The 26,391-nt window shown below is 40.4% G+C and overlaps 1 protein-coding gene across 1 annotated transcript in view; it reads left to right on the plus strand.

Annotated features, from left to right (window-relative positions):
• FSIP1 (fibrous sheath interacting protein 1) overlaps positions 1-26,391 on the plus strand; it is a 177,234-nt gene that overhangs the window by 26,762 nt on the left and 124,081 nt on the right. The window contains exons 6-10 of the mRNA XM_070405146.1: positions 1,699-1,797; positions 4,071-4,195; positions 4,743-4,853; positions 11,401-11,559; positions 23,830-23,970. Of these exons, the coding sequence (XP_070261247.1) occupies positions 1,699-1,797; positions 4,071-4,195; positions 4,743-4,853; positions 11,401-11,559; positions 23,830-23,970 (635 nt within the window). The remainder of the gene's footprint in view (positions 1-1,698; positions 1,798-4,070; positions 4,196-4,742; positions 4,854-11,400; positions 11,560-23,829; positions 23,971-26,391) is intronic.

The raw sequence follows: 26,391 nt of genomic DNA on the forward strand, positions 1-26,391 counted from the left end.
AGAGTTGTTCATAGTATTTTTTTTACAATCCTTTGTATTTCTGTGGGGTCTGTTGTTATTTCGCCTCTTACCTTTTTTTCTTTTCTTGATATCATTTTTGCTCTCTTTTCTCTTTCCTAATTCTCTCTTCTCTGGTGTTCACTTTTATTGGGGTTATTGGTGTTCTTTTCAATAATTATAACAATTATTCATATTCTGAGAACTTTAAAAGGATTCAGTGTTGAAATTTATTGAATGCATTTCAATACCTATTTAAATTATCCTAAAGTTTTTCTTACTTGACAAACTTATTTAATGTTTTAAAATTAATAGATTTAAATACTTAATGAATCTTTTATTCCTGGGTCAATATTTCTTGGTTCTGGAGGATTCTTCTTTTAATTCAGTACCATTTTTGAATGGCTGATTTATTCAGAATTTTTGCATCTACATTTATAAGTGAGATAAGCTGTGTGTATTGACATATTATTAACTTAAGTCTATATTTGATTCAGACATTTAGTTTTTACCTAGTGTCCTTTTCCTGTTCCATGATCTCATCCCGGATACCATATTTCATTTACTCCTCATGTCTCCTTAGGCTCCTCTTACTATGTGCTTTCTCAGGTTTTCCTTGTTTTTGATGACCTTGGTAGTTTTGAGGAGGACTGGCCAGGTATTTTGTAGAATTTCCAGCAATTGGGATTTGTTGTGTTTTTCTCATGATTTGACTAGGGTTGCATGTTCTTGGAAGACCAAAGAGTGAAAGTGCCTTTCCATTACATCACATCATCCTATCAACATAATTTATCACCATTGATGTTAACTTCGGTCCGCTGGCTGAGGAAGTGCTTGTCAGATTTCTTCATTGTAAAGTTCCTCTATTTTTACCCCCTTTCTATACTGCCCTCTTTGGAAAGAAGTAACTATGCTCAGATCATACCTAAGAAGTAGGGAGTTGAGCTTTACCTCCTTGAAGGCAGAGTATTTACATACATTATTTTGAATTATTCTGCAAGGGGGATTTGTGTATTCTCCCTGCTTATTTATTTATATCAGTATAGACTAATGGATATTTATTGTATCCTTTGTGTTCTAATCCTATAGCACATTATTTTGTTGCTCAAAATTTTTCCAGCTTTGGCCATTGGGAGCTCTTTCAGTTGACTCGCATGTCCCTTAGACATACCTCCATCATTTGAGTTTTGTTGAGCACTTTCTTACTTTCTGGCATTAGAAGATGCTCCAGACTCATCTGCTATATATCCTACCGGAGTCCTAGATTTAGCCATTTTTCCAAGGAACCCTGGTTCCTCTGATTGAAAAATATTGGAAACCAAGATTTGGATGTTAGGTGTGCTTGTTGCTGCCAGGGAGTTGTTAATTCTAGGCCTTCCAAGAAAGGAAATATTTATCTGTATAATAACCTATCTATACATATTTCTATTTGTAACCATCTGTATCTATATTAAGATAAAAATTAGTCCATACTGGTGTTTCTGATCTTATTACCAAATAGATCATTCTAGTCTTTTCCCCTTGCTCTTCTGTAACCTTCACTCCAACAGGGAGAAATCTGGCTCTCACCATTGGCCACCTCTTTACTTAATTGTTCAATTCCACCATATATGTTTTTCTCATGATTTGATATCAAAATTATGTACACAATTCCTTATTTATTTTATGTGTATTAAACAAATGATTTTTAAAAATCAATAGATCCTTCTCGCTGTAAGCATGAAGACACAGTTTTCTCAGTGTTTCATACTCAAGTACCTCCAGAAGAATATGAAAACCAAATGCAGAATGCCAATCAAGGTATGCTTGAATTTGTGTTGGTTTTTTTTTTTACATATCGTCACTGGAGAGTACTAGCTATATACAGAAATATCCACAGATGAGATGATTTTATGTGATTTAATCAGGAAGTGGGTGGAAGTAGGTGAGGTTCTAGATGAAACTAGATTGGTCATTGTTAATCAGTTAGTTGTTGAGGGTTCATTATACAATTCTTTCTACTTTAGGATGTTTAAAATTTTATATAAAAAGAGTTAAAGGAAAGCTGGCTGCAAGTAATGAAAACCTAGCTAAAGCAAAAAAGAAAATGTATGGAAAGAATCCTGGTGGTAGACATTCTCTTTTATTTCCAAGATCATATTCTGTAGATAGTCATTGAGAAGGAGACTTTCCAAAATCTTAGAGACCAACTGATCCAACTTGGGTTAGTGCTTAGTGCTGGTCCAGCCAACTCCTCCTACCCAGTATGGGTTGGGTCTCTATAGGAATATGGCAGCTTCTACCAGGGATCACCACCAGGATGGAGAGGAGAAGAGGACATATCTAGTGAGATAATTTTGACCAAACAATCAAATGTTTTCTACAATTTTTTAAAAGTACATTTTAAAGAAACTCTTATGTAGATCTGGATGCATTTAATTTGAGTTATTTTAATGCTGTATTATTTAAGAGTACAGGAAACTTCAACTGTATGATAAACCTTATATTTCAACTTAAAAGACTATTTACAACTTGGATTATGGAAAAAAGTTACATATTTTATATCTAAGGAAACCATTAACCAAAACAGTAACTGCTATTTTAACTATTGGTAGTTGATTTAAAAAAATTATATAATTGATTAGAACATAAAACCCCAATTATAAAGCACAGATGTATTTGTCTAGAAACTCGTAACTTATCCTTGAATAAAACTTGATTTTACTCAAACTTATTCTTGTTTGAAAATAATTTAAAACCAAAGATATTACTCTTTTTCTGGGTCTTTCCAGATATTAAAATTTATTGTTTAATGATTAAATTTGTATTAAATCTTGGATAATTAGCTACAAATACCCTTAATCCTTTTTATTGAGGTAACCTCTCTTGTAAAACAAAGATAACTTTTAAGTAAACCTTGTCTGGATTGAGCTGCTGGCTGGTGTTTTTTCCTTTTGGACTTGAATGTGGCAATCTATCCTATTTTGTAGGGTGGACTCCACTTGTCATTTAAGAAGACTATCCTTCTTAAACGAATGCATAGTTTTAAAGCATTCTTGCACCAGTGGGGTCCCTCAGCCTGGCCTGTGGGGATTGGGCAGAAACCGGCTCTCCGACATCCCCCGAGGGATCCTGGATTTCAAGAGGGCACTGGGCCTCTAGTCCTATATAATAAAAGGGTATTATGCAAATCGACAAAACGGCTATGACACTCACTGACCACCAGGGGGCAGACGCTCAATGCAGGAGCTGCCTCCTGGTGGTCAGTGCGCTCCCACAGGGGGAGCGCTGCTCAGCCACAAGCCAGGCTGATGGCTGGTGAGTACAGTGGCCCACCTCCACGGCAGTGCTAAGGATGTCTAACTGATGGCCATCAGTCAGACATCCCTCGAGGGCTCCTGGATTGCAAAAGGGCGCAGGCCAGGCTGAGGGACTCCCCTGTCCCCACCGAGTGCACGAATGTCATGCACTGGGCCTCTAGTATTTGATAAAGGGAATAATAGTGCATAAGCATTTTTTTTACCCTTGTTTTGAGCACTTAGGATATGAACAACTCAGAGGCTGACTTAAGCCTCTATTTAATGATTGAGAAAACTGACAAAGTAGAAAGGGCTTCAGGAGTTTGTGATGATAGGCTGCAGAACACCCAGAACACTTATGCCCAGATCTTGCTTGAACAAAAAGTTGATTGCTCTGAGAGGGTGATGGCAAATTAATAAAGAATCTAGTCTTTCAGGGAAAGTTCTCTTTTCATATAAAGACTCAAGTAAAATATATTTTAAAATTCCCATAACATCAGAATTTTCTCCTTTATATGAATCATGGTTTTTTTTTCCACATTCCCCATGATTCCAAAGGAATCAACAGCAAACAGTTTGATACATAGTAATGAATAACAGAAATTTTATGAGAACTTCATTGTAAATTATGTAGCACATTTATCTTTTTAAGAATAAATCTCTATATATTAGGTTTCTGGATTTGGAAATTAGAAGTTCTTCTAATGTATGTTTTACTTCTTATATATGCTTAAGGTAAAATTTTAGCATAATGACAATTATAATTATGAAAAATTTTGAACTTTTTAATATTAGATTTTACCTGTGATGTGGAAAGAAATGATTCATTGATCAAAGCAGAAAAGAACCCCTTCTTAAATACAGAAAAGATTGAGCTCAGGGGTAAACACAGCCAGGATTTTATTAAGCGAAACATTGAGGTATGTATTTAGAAATTTAGAAGCCAGAATGTGGACTAAGTGAGTTGTGATAATGGAAATAGTTGTGTTTAGTGTCTTTAAATATTTTTTTTGACTGTGATACATGTATATGATCTAAACAGCATATGTGACTGAAAGAATAGTTTTATGAACCAGTACTTTACTATTTTCTATTTAATTTTATCTTATCCTCTCCTACTCATCACATTTATTCCAAAAACCAGAAATGAATGCCCCAGCATATATGTTTTTTTGCATTGATATAATATAAGAGAGGTGAGAAAATTGCTTGTGTTTTATTTTATAAATAAAACATTTGTTAAAAAGGTAACATGAGAGTTTACTTATAGTGAACATATCTTTGCTTGGAGAACAGACCTATACCAAAAATTTGACATAAAATAAAATTAATTGGCAAATGAAAATGCCTAATCTCACAAATTTTACTTTGTGTATCTATACTGTAGTAACCTCAGGTTTCATTTTTATTTTCCTGAACTATGAATTGCTTTGAGTTTTTAATATTTTTCATTAATACATTCTGTAGTTGGCCAAGAATTCAGGGAAACCAGAGGTTATGATCGACAGAGAGAAGAAAAGGCTGGTTGAACTTCTGAAGGACTTAGATGACCGAGATTCGGGGCTGTCCAGTTCTGGGGTATGTAAACTCTGAGAGTCACTGACCTCTACACTTCTTAATATATATTTTTTAATCATGTTATTGACCTATTAGTATACATTCATAATCATTTTGAAGATTATGAGATAGTATTATCTGACTTTAAAAAATCTTATTTATAGATTTGTATTGACATTTTCAAATTTATTCTTGGTCAATTCATTATTGACTTCCAAAGGATTACTTTATGTTATCATAAGAGTTACTACACATTGGTTATCACAATAATAACTCTGCCTGTGATGTAATGGGCTTAGTACTGATGGTGTATAATGTTTTGCTCAGTATCCTGTTATTTTGGACATTTCCTATTCTCCCTAAACTGGCTCCATGATATTTCAGTGTAGTCTTTAGTAAACCTAAAGAATGCTGTCCTGCTCCTGCCAGTTAACTTGGAGCATTCAGTTCCCTCATGAGTCCAGGGGAGCGAACAGCATGTGATTCAGGGTGCAAGTACCAGTATTTATAGGGCCCTGGCAAGTCACATAAGGAGTGCAGTGGCTCAGCATTTGCACTTGCTTGCATACTAAACTTATAGCAATATTCTTTACTTGTACAAACAAATATGTTGTTCTGTGTTCCTTGAAGCTCTTAGCTTTGTCATCTAGTTTTTATTCCCCTACGTTGAATAGAGACATAATGTAGTGAATGCTGCTAGCACCCTGCTCAGATCCCTTTTACCTGGCACCTGTCTGTGCATCTTACCCTCCCTAACCCTGTGCTCTCACTCAAGATGAGATCAGCTCTGTGGTGCAGTTTGTCCTCCAGAGCTTCCCAGGGGTCAGCAGGTCTTCAGCTGAGACCAGTCCTTGCTTGGCTCTGTTTCCTTGGCCTTGGCCAAGTCTGCTTCTCTCGCTCCCCGCTCCTCATAAGAGGCACTCTGCTGAGGCTTTGCCTTTTCATTTGGGGAGGTACAGTGTCCTCAGGACTTCACCTGTGTGTTACTGGCCCAGCTGTGTCACAAAGCCATTTGTTGCCGAGTTGCTGGGATGCAGTTATTTCACTCATTTTTGTAGCAGAGGAAGGCAAGGAAGAAAACTGGAAAAGGGGACCAGGTCAGTGTACAAGTGTCTGTCACAGATGGGTATAGAACCTCTGGATCTCTCTTCCAGGTCTTATAACATTTTTCTTATAATCTTTATCTTTTTTGTCATTTTGCTCATATGAACTCATTTTACAGTTTTCTAAGTTGGATTTTAATCATGTCTGTTCCTCTATTTCTGCTGTTTAGTTACTTAGCCCTCTTTTGAGATTTATTTTTATCCTCAATGTTCACTGATTTTAGAGAGAGAGGAAAGGGGGGAGAGAGTGAAGGAGGAAAAGGAAGAGACAGAGAGAGAGAGAGAAAGGAGAAACATCAATTTGTTGCCTCCTGTACATTTCTTGACCTGGGATCGAACCCGCTACCTGGGTATGTGCCCTGATCAGGAATTGAACCTACAACCTTTTGGTGTAAGGGAAGACACTCCAACCAACCGAGCCACCTGGCCAGGGCCTACTTATTGTTGTTTTTTGAACTAATATTTGCTGAGAGTTTTTTTCTGCAAGTCCTCTAAGGAGAAAGAGGGTTCTGTCTTATTCTCTGGCATGGGAGATAGACATTTTATACAGAAATTCTATAAAGCCAGGTAGATAATGGCATATGTTGAAAAAGAGATTCTGAGGAGGAAGATATGAAGTGCCGCAGAAGACTTTAGGAACACGTTGAGGAGGAGACCCATCTACTGTATTCTCAGACAGCACCAAATTTCATGTCATTCCTCAAATCTGCTGTATTCTTCTGTGTGCCCTTTACTTTATGGAGTGCCCCATCACTTCCTCTCTGATAAACACCTATGAGACTTAAAGAGGATGACTAAAATGATAATTATGTCTTAATTCCCCAGAACTCTTGCCTCTGGTTGTTCCTTTTACTGGCATGTTTAATTATGTGGGTGTAATATTCTCTTGAGTCTCTCTAGGATACTTAGAATTTTTAAGAGATTTCCTCCTGGATTGGGACACTTAAAACTAACGTCACTTCCCAAAGCCAGATGCCTCTACTATCATCTTCCCAGCAAAATGGGTTTTGCATCAGATATCAAATTACATCTAACTCAGTACCAAGTGGGTGAGGCTGGTTATCGACCCTTGGTCACTAGCCTGGGCCCTAGCTGTAAAGGAGGATGGTGAAGAGCATTTTCTGGGTTCTGTCTTAGGGAGGCAAGCTCCTAAAAGCTACAGATTTCCCACACATAGCAAGGGTGTCTAGAAGGTGCTAGACAGACAGAAAAACACTGTAACATCTACTACATGTTACATATAATTTCCGTCTGCAACTGCATAGTGAATGGAGCATTTATATTTCTGTTGAAGTTAATCTGACATGTTCTTTTACCTCCAGTGTCATAAAAAAGAATTCCATTCAGACAAGAATTTAAAATTTATTAACCAATATTTAGTCATTGTGATTCCATAATTTTACTTTTTGGTGGTACTTTATTATTTCTCATTTAAGTAACACAGTATTTATATCACTTTTATTTAGGAAAAATTAACCAGGGTTTCTTACTTGTGGACAGCTAGGTGATATTATTTTTAAAATAACTATGTATGACTTTCATGTGCCAATTTCCAAGTGTATTTAAAATGTTTATTACTGTATCATATTCTTGTAGAGATATACTACAATTGACTTATTTTTAGACATTTAGGCTTTTTGCCTATATTCTTTATTACAAATAACTTGGAAAAAAATGTATTAGTCACTGTTTTGGGTTACAAGAAACAGAGATGGACTTTGGTTAAAAAAACAAAAACAAACCCAAAACAGAAACTGAATTTATTGGTAGGCTTGGGTAGTTCACAGACTCATGGAAATTCGGAGAACCAGGTTTGTAAACCACACCGATATCAAAGTGGCCAGAAACAAGGCCATATAAACTCCTCAGAAACAGGCTGCTTCAAGCTGCACCGTAGTCCCAGCCACTCCCGAGGGGTGGTCACTGCTGCTACCTTCACTGCTGCCAGCACTGGCCTCACTGCCACTGCCGTCCCCTAGTCACTCCCCCGGTTTCCCTGCACCTTCGCATCTCTCTTTCTCCCTCAGAGTCAAGGTCCAGGGTGTTGACTTCCGTTTGGCCGAATCCAGGTCACTTGCTTGTCTTCTTGATGCCAGTGGGCAGGGAGAAGGAGTGTCTGGTGGGCACCTATCTCCTACCAAGACTCATGCAGTGTTTGTTTTCACTGAAACAAGAAGGGAGATTTCATGCTAGGGTCAAGGGGAGACACAGAAACCTATGTCTTTCTGCATAGGTTTTAGCATGTTTTACATCTAGGGATTGATTCCTGGTATGAGTGTCCTGGTATGAAATTCTTAAGCTTCCTTGCCCTCCACCTGCCCCTTTATTTTAAAAATGTTCTTCATGATTCTTCTGTCATCGTACTACATGCTTCCCTGTGTGATCTCACCCTTTCCCATGGTCCAGGGTTTCAAGCCACTATAGATGTATGGGTGAGTCTGAAGTACTCATTTCTTTTTTTTTTTTTTTTTTTTTTTTTTAAATATATTTTATTGATTTTTTACAGAGAGGAAGGGAGAGAGATAGAGAGTTAGAAACATCGATGAGAGAGAAACATCGATCAGCTGCCTCCTGCACACCTCCTACTGGGGATGTGCCCGCAACCCACGTACATGCCCTTGACCGGAATCGAACCTGGGACCTTTCAGTCCGCAGGCCGACGCTCTATCCACTGAGCCAAACCGGTTTCGGCTGAAGTACTCATTTCTAACCCAGTTCTCTCCCTTGAACTTCAGACATCTGTTTACCTAACACAATCTGTGGATATCCTACCGACATCTGTGCAAATATCAAAAGGTCCCAAACAGAATTCATCATTTACCGTCTCAAACCTAACACATCTGTGTTCCCTAGTTTGGTCAATATGATTAACATTCCCCTCATTGACAATATCAGGAAGTTAGTGTTTATCCCTGATCCTTCCTCTTCCCTTTACCCTTCCATCACATTATCTCTAGCATCTGTAAATTCTACTTCCTAAGTTTCTCTGGAGTCTGTCTGTCTTATATTCTGCACTCCCAGGAGACATTCCTCAGTCCAGGCACTTATCACTTTTGTTTTAGATTATGAAGTTTGCTTCTTAACTGGGTTTTCTGCCTCTAATCTTGCCCTCACCAGCTGCAGTTTTAAAGTGCACGTTGTTTCTTTTATTAAGATATGATTAAGTTTGATTATTTCTGCCAGGAAGCCTTTTCCAACCACTTTGTCCCTTCCTGTCCAACTAACAGAGGGTAGTTGACCCTCTCTGGTTCCCAAGGTGCCCTAGGCTTACTGGTGAGCTTCACACCTTGTTAAAATCTTTGCTGCCAAGAGACTGAGAACTCCTTGAAGGCAGAACCTTGTGAGATTCATGTTGAATCACCAGTGTAATGCCGACACAGAGTAGGCACTCAGTATGAGATTTTTAAAAAAATTATTGACAGCATTACAAATGTCTCCCATTTTCTTCCTTTTTGTCCCCCCTCCACCTCAGGCCTTCCACATACTATTGTCTGTGTCCATGGGTTGGGCATATATGCATACTAGAAGCCCATTGCACGAAGATTCGTGCAATAGGCCTTCCTTCCCCTGGCTACCAGCATTGGTTTTCCTCCGGCACCCAGAACCCAGGCCTTTGGTCCGGCCGCAGTGGAGAAGCCAAGCCTCGAGGCTAGGCTTCTCCCCTCTGGCTGCAGAGAGGCTTGGCTTCTCTGCTGTGGCTGCACCCGCAGTGGAGAAGCCAAGCCTCTTCAGTCTTCAGTCTTCACTCCAGCCAGAGCCTTCAGTCTTCGCTCTGTGCCTGTGTATGCAAATTAACTGCCATCTTTGTTGGGTTAATTTTGCATACTTGTTCTGATTGGCTGGTGGGCATAGCAGAGTGACACCAATTTGCATGTTTCTCTTTTATTGTAGACTAGAGGCCTGGTGCACAAAAATTTGTGCACTCGGGGGGGGGCCCTCAGCCCGGCCTGTGCCCTCTCACAGTCTGGGACCCCTCGGGGGATGACCACCTGCTGGCTTAGGCCTGCTCCTTGGGGGATTGGGCCTAAGCTGGCAATCAGGCATCCCTCTGGCAGCCTGGCAGCCCTCGGGGGATGTCCACTTGCCAGCAGGGAGCAGACCTAAGCTGCAGTCCGACATCCTTAGCGCTGCTGAGGAGGCAGGAGAAGCTCCCACCACCACCGCTGTACTGGCAGCCATCAGCCTGGCTTGTGGCTGAGCAGAGCTCCCCCATGTGGGAGCGCACTGACCACCAGAGGGCAGCTCCTGCATTGAGCGTCTGCCCCCTGGTGGTCAGTGTGTGTCATAGTGACCAGTCATTCCCAGTCCTTCTGCTGTTAGGGTCAGTTTGCATATTACCCTTTTACTATATAGGATAGAGGCCTGGTGCACGGGTGGGGGCCGGCTGGTTTGCCCCGAAGGGTGTCCCGGAACAGGGTTGGGGTCCCGCTTGGGTGCCTGGCCAGCCTGGGTGAGGGGCTGATGGCTGTTTGCAGCTGGTCACACCCCCTTCAGGGTGAGGGTCCCCACTGGGGTGCCTGGCCAGCCTGGATGAGGGGCTGAGGGCTGTTTTCAGGCTGGCCAAGCCGGCGACTGAAGCTCCCAGCCTCTCCTTTTTTTCTTTTCTTTTTTTAAATTCTGGGATTTATTTACCTTCTATAATTGAAACTGTTGCCGCTCCAGCTCTGAGGCCACGGCCTGCTGAAAGCAGTTATCTTGGGTTTGTTTAGCTTCTATAATTGCACCTTTGTTGCTTAGAGTGGAGCTCAGAGCCCGGCTGCGGCAGGCGGGGAACCTTGGCTTCCTCCATCACTGGAGCAAGCAAGCCTCCTGCTCGCTTCAGCTGTGGGTGCCATCTTGGTTGGGTTAATTTGCATATCCTGCTGATTAGCCAATGGGAAGTGTAGTGGAGTTATGGTCAATTACCATGTTTGTCTATTATTAGATTAGATATGTTCTTCAGTATGAGATTTTTGAATTGTTATGAATGGGTCTTTATTATGAAACTATAATGTTAGTTGAATGAGTTAGATGGCCAGTTAAATTCATAAAATCCAAACAACTGAGTTTATAGGTCCTATGTTACTTTTCAGGCACAAATTTTGAAAATACCATGTCCATTATAGGATAAACATCATTTCTCCCTCTTCATCATATTACAACCACTTTCACAAAGTGGAGAAATGAGCATGCAATGAGAATCAGACTGTGAGGATAAGAGATTTATTTCACAGGGCAAAAAACCTACAAAGGGTAATTTATGGAGATATTTTACACAGAGTTGGCAGATAATGAAATCATAAACTACTTAATTTTTTTTCTTTCACTATGCCAGTGTTAATTCTGTGCTTTTGTTTTATTTTATTTTCTTAAAAAATTTTTTTTGGATGAAATCTTGAGCATTGAAGTAGCAGTCTGAAAGGTATATTATATTTTGGGAAGAAATATAGAATGGGAATAATCTGGTGACCATTTTTTCCTTCTAGGGTGATCTGTCTGTCTGTCTGGTCCCAGGCGAAGGATATACACTGGCAGTCACCCAGCATCAGCAGCTTGCTGAAATAGATACAAAGCTCCAAGAATTCTTTGCAGCCTCCCCAACAACGTTCAGCTTTTCTCCAGGACTTGGACATCAGAATGATCAGGTATATCATACTCAAGAGTGCATGGACCGCTCAGGTTTATGTGTGCTAAAGCTAGTTCACATTTGGCAGTCCACTTGTTAACAAAGAGGTTTCTTCCCCATTGCTTTTCCTTCTTCCCAGTTGCTTATCCTTCCATGACTACAACTGCAGCGATAGTAATTTCTATTATAGTGTGTATTTTCCTTTGGTGATTTCTCTCTATTCATTTTTATTTCAGTTGATAATTTGCTGGGATGGAGTTACTGAGCAAATATTATTTTAATATTATTATTTCTTAAGATTTAAGGTAATTCTTTTTGTTGTTATTAATCCTCACTCGAGGATATTTTTCCATTGTTTTATAGAGAGAGTGGAAGGGAGGAGGAGAGACAAAAAGAGGGAAACATTGATGTGAGAGAGACACATCAATTGGTTGCTTCCCGTATGTGCCCCAACTGGGGCTAGGGATCAAGGTACATGCCCTTGACTGGAATTGAACCTGTGACCCTTCATAACATGGGGCAGTGCTCTATCCACTGAGCCAAACCAGCTAGGGCTAAGCTAATTCTTGATTGTGATCAGGAGGGAGGAGAGGGAAGAAAATCGATGTAGCACTTATTAGTACTTTGAGAGCCATGTTTCTCTTTATTCCTCTAGTTCTAGGTATTAGCACTGGTAGCCACTGTCCCTTATTCTGACACATTCTTTAGCTCCTTTAGTGGAACATTAAGCAGTGAAGCTCACCAGGTTGATGTCTACTCTCCTATGAGTATTTTGAAATGAATGTGTTTCCTCTCTTAATAGTTCCCTCAAATATTCTTTTACAAAGCTGGTAGGATGTGTAGAAAACCAGAAGAATGATAGCAGCTTTGGAAAAGTAAAATTATTCCCTCTCCCCCACCCCAACTATATTTCAGTACTTCTTGGGATCTAGTTTGGCCTTGGATAGCAGTTTTCACATGAAGAGAAAATGGTTGGTCTCTTGTTATTTTTACTGACCCTCTACCAGTTTTAGAAACATCTCACCAAATCATTTTCTGTACAATCTTGCATGTAATTTTCTTTGTTCTTAAAAAGATTTAAACATCAGCAGTCTATAGGTAATAATTCTGCTTTATAGTGAATCTTTTATTCAAGCTATCAATTGAAGGTTAGCGATTTGGCTTTGGGCCAATTTAAACTATCTCAGGGGAAAGAGCAGTTTTAAAAAATGTTCTGAAGAAAGTTTGGTCACTGGCAAATCTTTATGGAGCCAGCTTAGCCTCCTTAGCTGGCCAAGCACAGCTGCTTCTGAGCCCTTTACGCAGCAGTAGTTGTGGTGATGGAAACCACTGATTTCTGGACTGGGGTCAGAGTTCCTGGAAAATAGAGAATTGGAATCTCTGTCCCCATCCAGATGTACCCTTGAACACCAACACTAACTACATTGCTAGTTTATTTATGTTAGTTGGTGCCATTTCTCAAAAGGAGGAAGCCAAGATGGGGAATATCCTGTGTTACAGCTGATTTTTAAAATTTTTTATTGTTGTTAGATTTCAGTGGCAGCTGAGATTTGAAAGCTGAATGATGGTCCTAAAGATAGAAAATGTCTTTTTCATGGTATCAAATGTTATTCTTGAATGAGAAACTGAGAATTTAGAGATTTGTTTAGCCATTAGGACTTTAAATAAAGTATGACTATGGTTAGATTCTGTCATTGTCATTTAAATCACATTTTCAGAGTGCACATTTATGGTTCTGATAAAATATTTAGAAAATAGTAACAGGGGAACCATCAAATTACTTAGTTGTTACTTAATGAGATTATATGTTTTTATGTGAAACATTAATTAAAAGGAAAGAGAAAACTGCATTTTGGGACTCCCATTGGATGGAGAAACAGAAATATGACATCCTAGTTGTTGAAAAGAAGCAACGAATGCTTTTTGCATGCAAAATAAAGAATATCTTCGAGCTTTTATTCAATTTCCTTTTGGCATTTTCTCATTTCTAACTAAAACCAGAATTGCACATTGAATTTTCAAGCCAGAAATGCTAACTTGGCAAATTATTTTATGGATATTATTTTTGGATTGGAATTCTTTTTGAATAAATACACTGAAAAATATCTTGGATAAACCCGGCGTATCTATTCAGTTGATGAATGGGCTCTAATCTACTGCTGACCCACAAATATTCATAGTGAATATTCACGTTACTTTTATTTTTCACTCCTTCTGCAAACCATTAACTCATCAAAATTTTTTCTCCATGCTCCTTAAGAAATAATGTCTTTTAAATGAAATATAAACTTCTGTTTTCCAACAATCTATTCAACAAATATTAATGAAGTGCTCACTGTGTGCAAGGAATTATAGGACATTTAAAGGTAAGTCAGGCAAATATAGAACTCGCTGCAAGTGCTGGCTCTTTCACTTACTAGTTCTGAGGCCTGGGAATTAATTACAAATACTCCTATCTCCAGTTTCCTCATCTGTAAAATAGTAATAATAATACAATTCTTTAGTGTTCTTTTAAAGGGTAGATGAGTTAATACAGTGGTTGGCAAACTGCGGCCCATTGAGTGTGGCTCTTCCACAAAATACCACATGTGGGCGCACATATAGTGCGATTGAAACTTCGTGGCCACACTCAAGGGGCCAAAGAGGCGCATGTGGCTTGCAAGCCCCAGTTTGCCAACCACTGAGTTAATATATGTAAAATGCTTAGCAGTGTCTGACACAGAATTCAACCAATGATATTATTAGAATAACTAGAGGCCCGGTGCATGAATTCATGCACAGGTGGGGTCCAGCCGGCCCTGCCCCCAACTGGGGGGGACCAATAGGAGGCGGGGCTGGCCAGGGGGCGGAGCCACGGTGGTTGGCCAGCTCCGGCCCTGATCAGGGTGAGGGGGGCCAATTGAGAGTGGGGTTGGCAGCGGGGAGGGGCCACGGGCAGTTGGCTGACTGGCCCCTCCCCCTGGTCAAACTCCCGGTCGAACTCCCGATTGAGGGGAAAATTTGCATGTTAGCCTTTTATTATATAGGATAAGAAGTGACTTAAGGAATTTATTTTTTATGAGAGGCACAGATTATACAGATAACAGGTATAAAACAACGTAGGCTAGCACAATCAAAGGCTATAAGCAAAGTATTATGGTGGTTCAGAGGAGAGAGAAAGGACATCTAGAAGGAGTACGAAGAAAGTCTCTTTCTGTGAGTGAGTGGCAGGAGGAGGAAGAGGAGCTTGTGAATGAGGCAGGAGGGGTCCGAGGCCCAGAAGAAGGCTGCCATTATACAGCAGGAGGTTGAGAACTGGTTGCCTGCAGGGGTCATAGATGGGTTTCCTTTAGCCCATGTAGGGTTTGCAATCAACATTTAAAAATTGGGTGACCTCATACAAAAATCCAAATTTCTAGTTTCTGTTGAAAAATTAGAAAATCTGGCAACATTAGGCCCGAATCTTTGCTTGGCCCACTACAGGACTGAACCGAGTAGCAACTGCTGCTTTATAAGGAGCACAAATTCTCTAGTTTGCTCCAGTGTCCACTACTCATATTGTTATGCAGGCCCTGAGGCCTACTGCCTGTATTTATGTTACTTTCCAACCCCTGCACAGGCCATCAACACATCTTTGAATGCCGGCTTATTTCAGAGGAGATGCTGTGATGGTTGATGTTAAGTATTCAGATTAGTATGTGGCTTCACCCCTGGCCTTAAGGCAGCTTGTAGGTTACTGGAGGATAGGATATAATCACAGAACAAGTTGTGGAGTGATCATATAATGAAACAAAAAGCAGCACAATATGGAAACTGAGAAAGTATATGTTTGATGAAGGTGTGATATTTAAAAGATTCTTTCTGAGATTTTAAAAATTGTGTTCCAAAAAATAGTTTCCCAAACAAGTTGAAACATGCAGACTTTCTGACTGACCTAACTATGGCAACCTTAAAGTGCCAAGTTGGTCAGCCTAGGATGATAAAGCACCTGAGTCATGATAGTTTGAGAGGCTCCAGAAATGTGACTCAGATATCAAGAAAGTGTTGGTTGTTGTGAAAAGGGCAGAGAGGAAACCTTTTCCTGATGAGCTTGCTGATTACAATGTTCTCAAATAGATGTGCTGGCCTGGCTCTTAACTTCATGGTAATATTTTAAAAGCAGCATTTGGCTTTTCCATATCTGATTTCCTTAGTGTAAAACAAAGCATGTGGTCACATTCAGGAGAACCAATGGCATATTACTGCTATTGCTGTGATGTAAATAATATCATGTGGCTGTAGGTTTTACATCTGCTTTTTATTTTCATTTCATCTTAGCAAAAGAGAACTAATTGAAGCAACTTTTTAAAGATCTGTGGCTTAACTGTGCATAATTTTCTGTATTCATCTAACTCTCCAACAAATCAGTTCTTTCCACGTATAGTAAATCCCACCATAAAATTGAGTAAGGTTTCATAATTTAGTACTGTATTTCTTATTTGTAGCTGTATGAGAGTCTAGATTTTTCCAGAAATATCTAAGATAGGAGTAATGTAAGCATTCAGTTTCTTAAGTCCTTAGCAACTGGATTCAATAATAGATTTGTTCAGGTTGGCTTTTTTGAAGAAGTGTAATTTATCTTTCATGCAATCAGTCTTACTAAATCTAGAATTCCAGTTTACGGTAAGATTTTCTTTTTCTGGTTGGGAGAGGGTCTTCAGAAATGGATCTCATTAACAAGAGGTATTTCTTTGTTTTTAAACCAAGTAATGTATTTGAATATAAAGGTCCTGCTTAATTTGATTTATTTTCTTGTTCTTAAAATATTGATTCAGTTGTAAACAATTTGGTAAGACCAATAGAATATCAACAAACATTTGATTGAGGAAAATAATAGTTGTGTTAATCTCTTTCCTTGTCAAGAGCATACTATTGCTGATAGCAACAGCTAACTTTTTTTCATCTTCCTGTTTCAACAGTAGCTAAAACTGAGGAAATATAAATCATTGCTTGGCATGTAATCCTGAAAGATTTTTATTGTTGAGTCCAGGGATTTTCAGAGCTCCAACAATGGCCATATGGTCCAGTTGACTTCAAATTATTTAATGCACTGGTTAAGGGCAGGAATCTGGGAATTTTTTATGTCATGAGCACAGAAATCTTTTTAAAAAAATATATTTTATTGATTTTTTTACAGAGAGGAAGGGAGAGGGATAGAGAGTTAGAAACATCAATCAGCTGCTTCTTGCACACACCCTCCTGGGGATGTGCCCGCAACCAAGGTACATGCCCTTGACCGGAATCGAACCTGGGACCCTTCAGTCCACAGGCCAACGCTCTATCCACTGAGCCAAACCGGTTAGGGCGAGCACAGAAATCTTATTGACCATCTGTTCATTTCCAAACACTATAGAAGTATGCCTCTTTTAAGAGCATGGGAATTTGGATTGAGGAATAAACAAGAAGTTACTTCAGAGGTTCATGCCTCTAATGTTAGCCTCTCACACATTCCCCATTAAATCTGGGGGATACTTACCACCTATATTTTACAGATTACTTTGAAGTTTATATATATTCTAGAGGCCCAGTGCACGAAATTCATGCACTGGTAGGGTCCCTAGTGGCTGCCAGCTGCCAGCCGGATACTCCCTCCCTTCCCCCAGTCGGCCTGCCCCCTGGTCGAACTCCCAGAAGAACTCCAGTTGAGGACAATTTGCATACTATGCTTTTATTATATAGGACATTTATTTAAAATTTTTTGTTGAGCCTCCTGTATAGTCAAGGTTTCTTTCACTGCGTGGCAATACTTCAAGGTGATAAAAACAATTTGTCTGAAAGATTTTCCCCTACTTTTAGTGCTATCAGGCAAATGGTCCATCTGATGACAGGAAATAGCAGTAGCCTGTGGAAAAGTATAGCATTAGTTTAAAAACACAGGGAAGCTGGCTTTATTTAGGCAGGTTTGTATTTTTCTGGCCCGAAACTCATGCCTTATTTGCATGTCAGATAACTTATGAAGATGTGAGTCATTTCCTCTGTATCTGGCTTTTGGAAATGAGTTTACTTAACTTCAAAGATCCCTGTTGGCTCAGTCAACACCATAGATATTTTTCTAAGGATGAACTTAGAATATCTTGGCAATCAGTCAAATCAGCAAGTATCTATTGATCTTGGGTATCATTCTCTTCTGGCTCCTTAGATATTCTGTGCATACCTTGAGAGCTTTCACCAAACTGAATTTTACTGATTAAAAGCATTCCTATGTGACTTAAAAACAGAAAAGATATGGATGGTCAGAGTCTGTGCAAATATTTCTATCATTGGAAATCAAGATATTTCCTGATGATCATGAAAACCGACAGAACTGGTGGGCACATTAATGTGACAACAGAACCTCTCCTGGCACTACAGAGCTTCTTGAATATGCCACTGGGCAGTTTTTGCCCGAATCAATGATACCTTTTCTTGCTTTCTCTTAGCCTCTGCTTTCATCACATGCTATCTTTTAAATTTTGAACTATATGGTTATGCTACCAGAGACCATGACTGAGGAAAGATGTTACATATCCTTAGATCTAACTGTGCAGAATTACAGACATGTAAGCTATTAGAGTTTGAAGAAACTTTATTAGAAGAAATTGAGACCCAGAAAGAGAAAGTGATTGCTCAAAAGTACAAAAGGTCATACCAGTAGAACTGGGGCTAAAATCTAACTTTCAGGCCAATGTCTTTTGTGTATGGAGAGTCACATTGTTAGAGAAAGACAAAATTAGCCTTGTTTGTTTTTTTAAATAAAAACTGATTTGTTCTAGTTATAAAATTAATATATGCATGTAGTAGAAAACTCAAGAACTACAAAAACATCTTAAGAAAAGTAAGATAAAATAATTAAGATTTTTAGTATAAAGTTAATTTTTCTTCCAGTCTATTTCTCTCAAATACGTACACACATATACATATTTACATACATACATGCATACATACAAATAAACATAGTATACCAGTTAGAGTTCTTGGTAAGAAATAGGAAAAATACTCAGCTTGGATTTTGAAGATAATTAAATGAAGGAACTATTTATGGATTTAAAGGAGCCAGTATGGCTTTATTTGACTTTATTTCCCTCCTTGCAGTATGGGGTGTTGGGACACCCACGGACTGGCAACTGTGGGTAGGGGGAAGGAAAAGTGTGTCGGAGCTTAGGGAGACCTAGAGCCATGGTCAAAGAATCAGCCATCCAAAATTGTAATCATAGAAAGTGTGGGCAAAGGATTAACGAACTCTTCTCCTTCAGCATGAGAATTTGAGCTGTCCTTACTCTCCTAATTGTTTCCCTGGCAACTGATGGAAGTTGGAATGTCAACAATGTTAAGAGGCAGCTTCACTTATTCTAAAAATGACCCCTGGAATGGGAGAATTATAAAGACCCGATGGGGAAGCCATACTGTGAGCTTCTCTAAATGCAGTGATTCCTGTGGCTGGGCATGTCCCTTGCTGGGACCTTGGATGCTGTGCCTATAAAGTCATTTCAGGAGATGATGCTCCTATGGGATACAAAGAAAGCTTTTAAACCAGTGTGGCTTCCTTGCCCCTGTGCCTGTACTGTGACAGCATGGGTTGCAGCAAAAACTCCCAGTGAAGAGGAGAGGTACCTGACACTGCCTTGCTGTGTTTCCTGTCCTAAAGCCTTCTGAATAGACTGACTCCAAGTGTGGCCTCCGTCTTTGAGCGTAAATACGCAGTTGAATCCAAGGAAACCTTCCTGATGGGCACCTCAGGGATGCATCACTGCCAACACTATAATGCCAAAGCAGCAAGGGGCAGGGGAAATACTCCCAGCTTTCTCTTCTTTTACCCTACAGTATCTTAATACTCCTCCCCTCACATTGACTAAACCCAGTCACAAGACAAGAGGTAGAGCAGAAAGAGTCTGATCTTTCCAACTTGCATCAGGTGCTTACCACAGTTTGTTTATCATTCTCTTGTTGATGGGCATTTGGGATATGCTTAAAGCTGCTATGACTATTCATGTACAAAATGAATAATACATTTTTCTTTCTTTTGGATAGATTCAGAGGAGTGGAGTTGCTGGGTCACAGAATAGACAAATGTTTAATTTTTAAAGAAATAGCCAGTTTTCCAAAGTGGTTGTACCATTTTAAGAGTCTCATGCTCTACCGACTGAGCTAGCCGGGCAAGGTTGTACCATTTTATACTTCCCAACAACATATGAGAATTCCACACTTCTCCAGCACTTGGTGTTAAATTTTTTCATCTGGGCCATTCTAGTGCCTGCACAGTGATATCCTACTGTGATTTTAATTTGCATTTCCCTGATGCCTTATAATGTTGAAGACTTTTTCATGTATGTACTTATTTGTCATTCACATATCTTCTTGTACGGAGTACCTGTTCAAGTTGCTTTAGAACTGGATTGTCTTTTATTCTTGTTTATTAAATTGCGTGAATTCCTTATATATACAAAATTCAAGTCCTTTTTCAGACTTGTGTATTATATTTTCCTCTCAGTCTGTGGCTTGTCTATTAATGGTGGCTTTGCAAATTTTAAAAACATTGATGAAGTTTGATTTAAAAATTTTTTTATGTCTTCTCTTTGCCTACCCAAAGATTTAAAAAAATCATAGCTGTAGGTTATTAAATTAATGTCCTTTAAAAAATAATTTTTCATTTAAAAATGAAATCCAGTTTGGATGTTTTTCAGATCACTATGTTCTATACACTGAATGTGTTCCCCAAAATACATATGCGGGAATGTCAATGCCAGTGTGATAGTATTGGGAGGTGAGGCCTTTGGGAGGTGAATAGGTCATGAAGGTGGAGCTCTCATGAATGGATTTGTTGTGCTTTATAAAGAAGGCCCACAGAGTTCCCTTGCCTCTGCTGTCATTGAGGTCACAGCAAGGACATGGCCACATAGGAATCAGGAAGTAGGCCTTCACCAGACACCAGTGCTATACAGCTTCAGGATACGGTTTGTGCTGGGATTCACAGCGGGAACGGTCATGGTGTCTGGCTGGGCAGTGACAGTGTGGTAAGTACAATGATGTGGAATGCTGGGTATGTCAGGGAGTACTTTATAGCAGATATATGTTTGTGCTGGGCTCCAAAAGAATAGGAGTTGCCATGAGGTGTGGAGGGAGGAGGTATGGAGTGGTGGAGAACTAGCAGTAGTGAATATTGCTGAGGCTTTGGGTCTGAGACGCAAGCAATGGGAAGATGAGACTGAAGAGATAGGCAGGACCAGGCCACGAAGTGGTGAGGACTTTGCACGTTGCTCTGTGGCTTCTTTGCAAAAGGTGGAATGAATGAGCTACTACTTGAGCCCAGGTGAGAGGCTCAAGAAGTAGCTCAAGTCGATACTTCTCAAATTCTCAAGTGGTTGTGCTTCAAGTTGTCGATCCCCTGCCCTTACCTAGTGAATTAGAATCTCTGGGATGGAGGATGGCCTCTGAGTATTTTCACAGGGTCTGTGGGTGAGTCTACAGCACAGTGGAATTTGAAAACTACTGGTTCAAGTGGATAAGGAGTAGACAGTGCAAAAGAGAGAAGGGCCTTGATTAAAGAGGTGTTAGAAAGTAAATGGTGACTATTCTTGATGACCAAATGTATGTAAGGAATGAAAATGTGAGAGGATTCTGACTTGGGTAACTTCAAAATTAACATCTATGCCAGTCACCTACATGGCAACACAGTAAGGTATCTCTGGGTAAAAAGATAGGAAGTTTAGTTATAAATATAGGACCAACTTACTGTCAAGAAATAACCTTTATATTAGCTAGAAATAATATTAACTTTGGAAGAATATGGTTCTATCAGTTTAAATATTAATGATAATAACATACTTTCATTATATAATGCTTATTCTTTTATTCAGCTCATATTTGTTACGCACTAAGATTTGTTGCATTCCTACTATGGACTTTTAGGCTAGATCTTGTTTTTCTCCTCCTCCTCCTCCTCCTTCATTATTATTACCATTATTATTATTAATTATTTTGCAAATGGTGAAACTGAGGCTCAGAGAGGTTGCTTGGTTTCCCTAAGGCCATCTTAGGAACCAGGGAGAGTTAGGATTCAAAACTTGGCTTTGCCAAGTCTAGGTCCCTTTTCACTATTACACAGCTGCCTCTCATAATGTGGATGGGCAGGGGTTTTTCTTATTATTAATATACTAGAGGCCTGGTGCACAAAAATTTGTGCACTCGGGGGGAGGGGGTGGTCCCTCAGCCCGGCCTGTGCCCTCTCGCAATCTGGGACCCCTCAGGGGATGACCACCTGCTGGCTTAGGCCTGCTCCCCGGGGGATTAGGCCTAAGATGGCAATCAGACATCCCTTTGGCAGCACGGCAGCCCTCGGGGGATGTCCACTTGTCAGCAGGGAGCAGGCCTAAACTGCAGTTGGACATCCTTAGTGCTGCTGAGGAGGCAGGAGAGGCTCCCACCACCACCGCTGTACTGGCAGCCATCAGCCTGGCTTGTGGCTGAGCAGAGCTCCCCCATGTGGGAGCGCACTGACCACCAGAGGGCAGCTCCTGCATTGAGCGTCTGCCCCCTGGTGGTCAGTGTGTGTCATAGTGACCAGTCATTCCCAGTCCTTCTGCTGTTAGGGTCAGTTTGCATATTACCCTTTTACTATATAGGATAGAGGCCTGGTGCACGGGTCGGGGCCGGCTGGTTTGCCCTGAAGGGTGTGCTGGATCAGGGTGGGGGTCCCGCTCGGGTGCCTGGCCAGCCTGGGTGAGGGGCTGATGGCTGTTTGCAGCTGGTCACACCCCCTTCAGGGTGGGGGTCCCCACTGGGGTGCCTGGCCAGCCTGGATGAGGGGCTGAGGGCCGTTTTCAGGCTGGCGGGTGACTGAAGCTCCCAACCTCTCCTTTTTTTCTTTTCTTTTTTTTTTATTCTGGGATTTATTTACCTTCTATGGCTGTCACTGGAACTGAGAGCCTGAGACCTCGGCTGCTGAAAGCAGGTATCTGGGTTTGTTTGGCTTCTATAATTGAAACACTGTTGCAGCTCCAGCTCTGAGGCCCGGCTGGCTGAAAGCAGGTTTCTGGGGTTTGTTTAGCTTCTATAATTGCAACATTGTTTCTTAGAGTGCAGCTCAGAGGCCGGCAGCGGCAGGTGGGGAACCTTGGCTTCCTCCATCACTGGAGCAAGCAAGCCTCCTGTTTGCTTCAGCTGCCTGGCTGCCGGCCGCCATCTTGGTTGGCAGTTAATTTGCATATCGCCCTAATTAGCCAATGGGAAGCATGTCGGAGGTACGGTTAATTACCATGTTTGTCTATTATTAGATAGGATGATGGACTTGAATCTACAGAAACTGTGATTTGCCCAAATTTCAAGCTGATAAGTACAGAAGGGACCAGAGGCCAGGTCACTTCTTCCTGACCACTGCTTTTTTCACTCTAACTTCCTGTTTCCCATGATTTGACTTTATTTCCCTCCTTGCTTTATGTAAAGTCGAGCCTTTCCTTTCTCAAATAGGAAGAGTTTAGAGAATTATAAATATCACTAAAGGCCTAGTGCATGAAATTTGTGTACGGAGGAAGGGGTCCCTCAGCCCGGCCTGCACTCTCTCCAATCTGGGACCCCTCGGGGGATGTCCGACTGCCTCTCGCAATCCGGGACTGCTGGCTCCTAACTGCTCACCTGCCCGCCTGCCTGCCTGCCTGATCGCCCCTAACCACCTCTGCCTGCCTGATCGCCCCTAACCAGCTCTGCCTGCCTGCTTGATTGTTCCTAACTGCTCCCCTACCGGCCTGATTGACTCTAATTGCTCCCTTCTGGCCTGATCACCCCTAACCGCCTCTGCCTTGCCCCGCACCTGGGGCCCAGGATTCCCTCCCTCTGGCTGGCCGCAGGCACCCAGGACCCAGGCTGGCTTTGCCAGGGCTGGCCGCAGCCACAGGCATCCGGGACCGCGGGGCGGGCAGCTTGTCCCTCTCCTGGGCCACAGGTATAGCCGCTGGTGTCCAGAACCACGGGGACTGTGGGGTGTGCAGCTTGTCCCTCTCCCAGCTGCAGCCCCAGCCGCTGGTGCCCGGGACCATGGGGCGGGCAGCTTGTCCCTCTTCCAGGCCACAGCCTGGCTGGTCCCCATTCCTCTCTCCCCAGTGTTGAATGTCTGAGCCATTAAGGCATGACGGCGTGAAGGCGTGATGGCCATTTGCATATTAGGTCTTTATTATATAGGATTTTAAGGGAAGAGATATTATTTGAGAAGCAAAGCCAACCTTCAAGGCTCAGTTGCTTTAGGTTGGTGTGTGAAGGTATATTTTCAGCCTGTGCATGAATTCTTTCTTTTTTAAATTAGGAACCTGACCATAGTGATGATGATAGAGATACAGAAATAACTCCAGGGGAAAAGGTACTTCGAAACACCAAAGAGCAACGGGATATGCAAAATCGGCTGAGAGAGATAGATGAAAAGTTGAGAAAGATGAAGGAAAATGTGGTAAGTTTTTTTTTGTTAAAGTTTAATTGTAACCAATGATTATTTTTAAGAAGATTTTGGTTTCCTTTGACTGTTTAATGGGGGTATTGATGTGTTAAACCTGTCAAGAGAACTGACATGGGAATTTGTCCGTAAAAATTTGAATGAAAGCTAATAATGATTTTTAGAACTTAAAGGAGTATTATACTTAATTTATGTAACATAATAAATCTGTGAAATACTGAAGTCAGAATAATGATCCATATGCCTAATATTCTGTTTTACAGTGACATAAATATCTGTTTTGTATATGTGTGTGGAAAAATTTGGTATTGCTCTGCATAAAATTATATCTACATATTGAACTTATCACTTAAGTATTCCCACCTTTTTGTTAATAATTCATAACATATTATTACTCATTTTTTTCTTTGAAAAATGTTTGTATTGATTTTAGAAAGGAAGGGGGAGGGAGAGAGAAACATTGATGAGAGAAGAACATCGATTGGCTGCCTCCTGCACACCCTATACTGGGGATTCAGTCCAATTGAACCCTCAACTCTCTGTGCATGGGATGACATTGCTCAACCAACTGAGCCACACTGGCCAGGGCATTACTCATTATTTTTTAATATATTCTAAATTCTTCTTGAGCTTATTTCATTTTTTAAATACGTAAAACATGCCATTTAAAGATATATAATTGCTGATGAGAGAAAGCTCTTAATTAAATTGTGAGCTCTTATTTAAAAATGCTCTATAATATTATGATTTTTTCAGCTACCCATAGGATGTTTCCGGTTGGATACTTGGCTTTTACCTCTAAAATTAAACATGACAAGGCTGAACTACCTACATCCTCTCTTCTAGAGCTGGTCTTGTCATAATTGCCAGCATTACCTACTTTCTGTCTCCTACTAAATCCTATTATCTTGGGTGATCTCCAAGCCCCACTAAGTTTTAACCAGTCTGTGTAATTTATCTTAAAATAGTTCCTTATGGCTCTTTGAACATTTTTTCTGTCCTGACTTCTGTTACCCTTCTCTCAGCATTGCCACCTCCTGTGTGGCCACTAATAACCCCGTCACTCTCTTCTCTCATCCTCCGTTTTATATGCTGCTCCATGGGAGTGCCACCAGGTCAGTGATTTTGGTTAAATTCTGATCTCCTCAGAGCTCTCCAAGAGTGTGCACCGATCCTGACTGAGATTCTTCGCCCCTCACGGTCACATCCTTCTGAACTGCTCTTAGCATTTGCCAGCCATGAACAGCAGCCCCCACCTGGAGCCTCAGGATATCCAGGTCTGCTAATGACAGCCAGGCAGCAGATCTGAAGGGAATAGATGCGTTGTGCTTTGCTTTATAATTCATTTTTATTTACTTTTATGGGAAATTTAGTGGGGATTATATTTCAGAAAGACCTCTGTTTTTATTTTCTGAGAAATTTTTTTTCTCCTTTAGTCTGTAGATATGGGGAAGAAGTAGGAGAAGTAGGAATGGTTAAGAAGTGTAAAGGGCTTTTGGCAAATAGTTGTGGTGGTGATGGAGCATTTCAACTTGATGTGGCAAATAAAATGTTTGTGGTTTGACCTGCTTTGAAAACTGTTGGTTCTTCTCCTCCCACACCTGTCAATCTAAGATAGGCAAAGACTGCGTTTTCTATAATTCAGTTTTTCTGATTTCTGATAATTTATCTCATGCCTTGAACATGTATCTGTTCTTTTTTATCATATCCTATCATTATTTAATTTTTGACTCAAAACCTGGGTCCTTTAGGAATCTTGTATTTTATTCCAGTGGCTTCTGAAGGTTGGCTAGATTTGAGACATGATAAGTATCAAGAGGTCGTTGTTGACTAAGTGGAGAAGAATAACATACGAATAGAGGAGAGCAATTATTGTGTACCTACTATGTGCCAGGCACTGTTCCAAGTATTTTACAATGTATTAACTTAACTAATCTTCACAACCACTGTAAGAGGTAAACACTATTACCTTCAATTTATAGGTGAGGAAATGGAGGCACAGAGAGGTTGATTAACTTCCTTAAGGTTATATAGCTAGTAAGTGTAAGAAAGGATTCAAATGATTAGCTTTTAACAACTGTGCTATACTACCTTTCTGATTTACTTTTCATGATTAATATTGTTTTTTTGATAATTAAAGTGTGATAAGTTTTTTTTATAACCAATAATATTCATGGGAAAAATACTTGGAATCCCTCATATAAGTGATAATTTCAGTTTTGTATTTTATAGTCAACACTTTCAGAAACTGGTATCTAGTTGATAAAGGCACATGAGAGTTTATTTATATTGTCTTTATGTTTTAATTGTTTAGTGTTTCACAGTATATATTGTGTACTGTGTGTGTACTTTTGAGGGAAGAGACTGTGTCTATTTCAAACTCTGCAAAGCCCATTGTTCCTCACAAGCTTCTAGATA

The sequence above is a fragment of the Myotis yumanensis genome, unplaced genomic scaffold (genome assembly GCF_028538775.1).
Source record: "Myotis yumanensis isolate MYYU_CA2020_CCGP unplaced genomic scaffold, mMyoYum1.0.hap1 SCAF_1, whole genome shotgun sequence".
Classification (NCBI taxonomy): domain Eukaryota; kingdom Metazoa; phylum Chordata; class Mammalia; order Chiroptera; family Vespertilionidae; genus Myotis; species Myotis yumanensis.